The sequence below is a fragment of the Sitophilus oryzae genome, unplaced genomic scaffold (assembly GCF_002938485.1).
Source record: "Sitophilus oryzae breed Bouriz unplaced genomic scaffold, Soryzae_2.0 scaffold_1368_pilon_pilon, whole genome shotgun sequence".
In the NCBI taxonomy this organism is placed as follows: domain Eukaryota; kingdom Metazoa; phylum Arthropoda; class Insecta; order Coleoptera; family Curculionidae; genus Sitophilus; species Sitophilus oryzae.
In genome coordinates, this window is record NW_022146024.1 from 1,262,615 (window position 1) to 1,267,939 (window position 5,325).

Consider the following 5,325-nt stretch of genomic DNA (forward strand, 5'->3'; position numbering starts at 1 on the left):
GCCAACATGCGATTCATAAAATATTTTTCGAAAAAAATTCGAAATACCAAGCGTGTGGTACCAAATTATTCGTAAAAAAATGCTTTTTCCAAATATGCTAATGAGCCACCCTCGTTTTATTTGAAAAAATTAAGATATGATTAAAAATACGATTTGGGCATCTTTTAACCGGCCTGGGCAAGACACGAATAACATTAGACGATCAAATCTATTTTTCCAAGGCTCCCTGATTAAAAATTAGTGTTTTTAACACAGCAATGGCACTCTAGAATGAAATTTAAAATTCAATTTTGTTTTAACCCATTAGCGCCTAGCGTAAGCATACGGTTACAGCTACGGGGATGTGATCTAAGCTGAAATATGTCATTACTTGAGCTCTATCTTAATAGATGGCACTACGGACTCTTTAAATACGATTAAACACGTAGAGTTTTGGCCGGTAAATCAGTTCTTTGCTTCATGTTACATTGATACAACGGTTTTGTTTCGGCTCAAATTTTTTATTGTGAAAAGTGCGATGGAGCCCAGATTTGAGTAAGTATAACTAGGTTATTAGTTCATATATAAATGTAATTGTTTAGATATAACAAATAAACACCTGTGGGAATATATTTAGGTAGATTAACAAAGTTTTAAATATTGCTTGTGGGAGCTATGATCCTGTTTACGTCATCGTAACCATATGGTTACGCTAGGCGTTTATACTACAATCATTTTTTAATTACTAATTTTTATTTCAGACGTGGTTTATCTCTCCAGGAAGCTTTAGATATGGCATATATTGATTACGAAAATGTAACTGATATTTTCATAGAGCCCCCAGAATGCGGAGTGTTCTCTGATGAAGATTCTGGGGATGAAGATGGTGGCGGCTTGATTGACAATTTATCCAGTTCTCAACTGAGAGCTCCAGCTGAGCTGAAACCCTCTGATGGCAACAGAATTGGTGGATGCTCGGAGGTAGAGAATAACGAAGAGATAGCTCCATTGTCAAACAAAATGGCAACACTACCAGGTAAAAATTTTGAACGTCCCAATATTCAGAATATCGAATGGGTTGAAGGAGACTTGCACCCTTCTGAGCGTCTTTTTTGTAATACTTCACATAATAATTATAAAGACTTATCCCCAGTTGACTTTTTCGAGAAATTTTTTGATGACAAAATCATAAATTTTTTGGTAGAGTAGTCAAGAAAATATGCACTGTTTATGAATCATCCGGATCCCAAAATTACTGCTGCAGAGATAAAATGTTTCTTAGGTATCCTCATTCTCACTGATTATAATGAACTTCAGGGAAAAATATTTTATTGGGATGAGGGACCTGAGATGAGAGATGAGCTCGTCTACAAGTCTATGCGACGAAACCGTTTCTTGGAAATTTTCTGGTTTTATCCATTTCGCCGACAATTCACAACCCGATGCTAAAGATAAAATTTGGAAACTGCGCACAATTATGGACAAAGTAAAAAGTAATTGCCTAAAATTATTTGAACCTGAAGAACATCTTTGTTTTGATGAGAGCGTGGTTAAATACTATGGAAGGCACGGATGCAAACAGTTTATTCGGGGCAAACCAATCCGTTTCGGGTACAAGATGTGGTGCCTTAACACTCCCTCGGGTTATGTTGTTGATTTCGAGATGTACCAGGGTAATAATCCTCGTCGATGTGAAGAGTATGAAACATTATTTGGAAAATCGGCTGCTCCACTAGTAGTAATGCTAGATGAATTGGTAAATGTGAAAGGATTTCATCCATATAAATTATATGTTGATAATTTATTCGCCGGAATTACTTTATTCAAGTTTCTTCGAGATAACGGATATCAGGCCACTGGAACGGTCAGGGATAACAGACTTCCAAAAAATATTCCACTGTCTAACAAAAAAAAAACAATGGCTAAAAGAACACGAGCCTCCCATGAATCCATTATAGATAAAAGCGATGGTATCATCATTGTGCGGTGGGTGGATAATAGTGTAGTGATGTAGCCTCTACTTGCTTTGGAATTGAACCCATTGAAAATGTTTGTCGCTTTTCTCAAGCCGAAAAGAAACATATCCAGGTACAACGACCTGATGTTATCTCAAAATACAATAGCTATATGGGGGGAACAGATCGTATGGATCAAAATATTGGCCAATATCGTATTGGAGTACGTGGTAAAAAATGGTGGTGGTCTCTTTTTACGTGGACTATCGACGTAAGCGTTCATAATGCTTGGCAAATTTACCGAAAATCAAATAGAAGTATGTCTCAATTAGAATTTCGAAGATCGATCGTTCAAACTTATCTTAAAACTCATGGTGTTCCACCTCGAGGAGCAGGAAGACCGGCTGTATCACCGATGTCAGTATCTCTAAACAGAGTTTCCGACGGACTTCGTTATGTCGGCATAAATCATTTGGTAAATCCTGTTCCAAATAACAAACGCAGACGTTGTGCGGGTGAGGGATGCATTTCTCATGTTAGGACCATGTGCCAGAAGTGCAATGTAGGATTATGCATTGAATGTTTTGCTGTATTCCATACTAAATAAAATATTATCTTGCATTTATATTTTGTTTTAATCATTTTGCCATATTTGTTCTCGCAAACGCCTAGCGTAACCATATGGTAACACCATTTTTTACAAAAAATATTAAAACTTTGTAATTTTTTTTATACAAACCATGCACCTATGCCTTCTATCGTCTCAAAAATATAAAAAATATATTAGTTTTCTACAAAAAATAATTCGGGCATTAAAGGGTTAAACAAAAATGTCAAAAGTTGACATATGTTATGTCATTCCATTTAGAATGTCATTTTCTATCGAATAAAGTAAAAAAAAATACCGAGGGTGCTATTTAAAAATCAAAAGCTGAAGTTATTTTCGGCGAAACAGTAAGTGACAGAAAACAATTGAATACGTCAATCAATCCTAATTTATGTCATATACTAACATACCCAATCTCGTTTTTTTATCTGAAAAAATAAAAACGCTATAGGAGTGAGCCACTTTTAAGATGCACCCGGTATTGTGTATTGTTATTAAAACATTTCTGTTTATAAGGTAGGTTTGACAACTTCGCCTTCTCATTTCTATAAATCCTAACCAACTAATTTGGCCGAAATCCCATCAAACAACTATACAAACGCTATCGGCGAGTCTGATCGGCGTCGTTCTGTAATAACTTTATAATTTAGTGCAGCCGAATCGCAACCCTTTCTTCGAGCCGGCGCATAATGAATCGTTTACATTTTAGCCTAGATCTACCTTCAGGTGTTATCTTGCGTACGTAGATAAGGCCCTCGAAGATCACGAGGTTAAGTAACATTAACCGATTATTGTGATTTATAGGCAAAGTTGGGCGACGTTCACTAGTCGACTTAAAGGGCGCGAGTGAGATCGAAAGATAGACAAATCGAGACTAGACGTGATATTTCGCTATATTTATGTATCTGAATATAACATATAGGTATGTAATAACCGGTTAATTTTCTATAATAAATTTCAGTCAGAGTTAACATTTCAGCAGTTAAGAATGAAATGAATATTATTGATTTTATACTTTTTAAGAAAGTCTTGTTTTTTCAATTCGGTATAGTATTTCCGCTTTTTAGTTTGTCAAGTGTTTTGATAATGTCAGGCACGATTTACTTCTGGCACGACTACGAGAAATCGGGGTAGATCAGAAGGACATCCAAATAATAAAACAACTATATTGGAATCAGATATCCGAAGTGAAGATAGTATAAGGCAGAGATTTTAACTATAACCTATAGAGAAATTACGCAAAGAGTAAGAAGAAGCTTGAGAAGATGGAATGTTTTACAAACTCTCAATGACCGCGAGTCAGCGATTCATAATATCACCTTGATGTTCCTTCCAGAGTCGCAATAAATCCTTCCAGAATCGCAAACGGGTTTTCGCACCAACCGTGGCACCGTCGATTCCATATTCTCCATCCGCCAACTACAGGAAAAAGTAAAAGAGCAGCAGTCTGAATTTTATGTTGCATTCATCGACCTAACAAAAGCCTTCGACTCTGTGAACAGAGATGCTCTTTGGGTAATTATGAAAGAGTTACCCAACAAATTTCTGTAAAAGCCTTCCTAACAACAAGTCGAGAGTGTCATATCATGAATCACTGAGCGATCCCTTCCTAACAAATACAGGAGTTAGGCAGGGATGAGTCTTAGTTGGTGCTGCCTTAAGCTGAACATCTTCAAAACTAAAATCATGTGCACTCCCCCGGAAGATCAGAACAATGCTATAAAAATCGGAGAAATGTTGAAACGGAAAAACAAGGAGTTGGTTAATTACTATAATAATAATATTAGCATTGAAACTTCCGATTTATTTAAATTCTCTCTAGTTGACGAATCAACTATAATCAAATATTTAACAGAAATTAAATCAAATGCAATGGGTCCAGATGATCTAAACATTCAAATGGTGCTATTCTATCCACTATTGTGTAGAAGAAATAATAAGGCAACAAAGAACAAATCGTTCTGTGGCCATCTTCACAGACAGCCAAGCGGCGCTAAAGGCACTCAGCTCCGCGGAGGTCAATTCTAGACTAGTGTGGGACTGTGTGCGTGCTCTGAATACTTTGGGCGAACGTAGCACTGTTACGTTGGCCTGGGTGCCAGGGCACGAGGGTCACAAGGGTAACGAAAAGGCAGATGAAAGGGCCAAGCAAGGCTCATCAATGCCATTCATAGGCCCAGAACCCTTCTGCGGCGTTGCAAAGGCGGTCACGAGAATGGCCACGGAACGATGGGTGGCCAACGAATCTCTAGAATGGTGGAGAAACTCACCAGGGCAGAGACAGGCGAAAAGGTTCATTGTAGAACATTCGCCAAAATTCACGGTAGACTTGATAAGCAAGGACAGAAAGACAGTCAAAGCTGTAGTAGGTCTAATAACAGGGCATTGTAAGCTAAATAGGCATCTAAAGCTGATGGGATTGGCAGACGAAGTTATGTGTAGGTTCTGCCAATCTGAAGAAGAAACGTCAGAACACATTTTATGTCGGTGTGACAGCCTGGCAAATGTGCGGTTCCCGGTAATAGGCAATGATAGGCCATTGCCAAGGAGCTACATGGAGGGTTCAGTCTCCAAGTTGCTAAACTTTGTGAAAAGGATAGGACTGGAGAATGTAATCTAAGGATCAGTAGAGGACCACAATAGATCTGAGAAGGTCGCAGTGGATCAGGCCGAAAGCCACCTCTAAGAATCTAATCTAAATGGTGCTACTCTGTTGTCCTCATTTATTACCTTTCATATTGAACATTGTGAACACATGGTTGTTAAATAGTGTCTCTCCAAGAT

The 5,325-nt window shown here is 37.8% G+C and overlaps 1 protein-coding gene across 1 annotated transcript; it reads left to right on the forward strand.

Annotated features, from left to right (window-relative positions):
- Positions 1–1,336: 1,336 nt before the first annotated feature.
- LOC115875295 (piggyBac transposable element-derived protein 3-like) lies at positions 1,337–1,993 on the forward strand. The gene has a single exon (XM_030890715.1). It carries the CDS (start codon positions 1,337–1,339, stop codon positions 1,991–1,993), a length of 657 nt encoding a protein of 218 aa, XP_030746575.1.
- Positions 1,994–5,325: the final 3,332 nt, after the last annotated feature.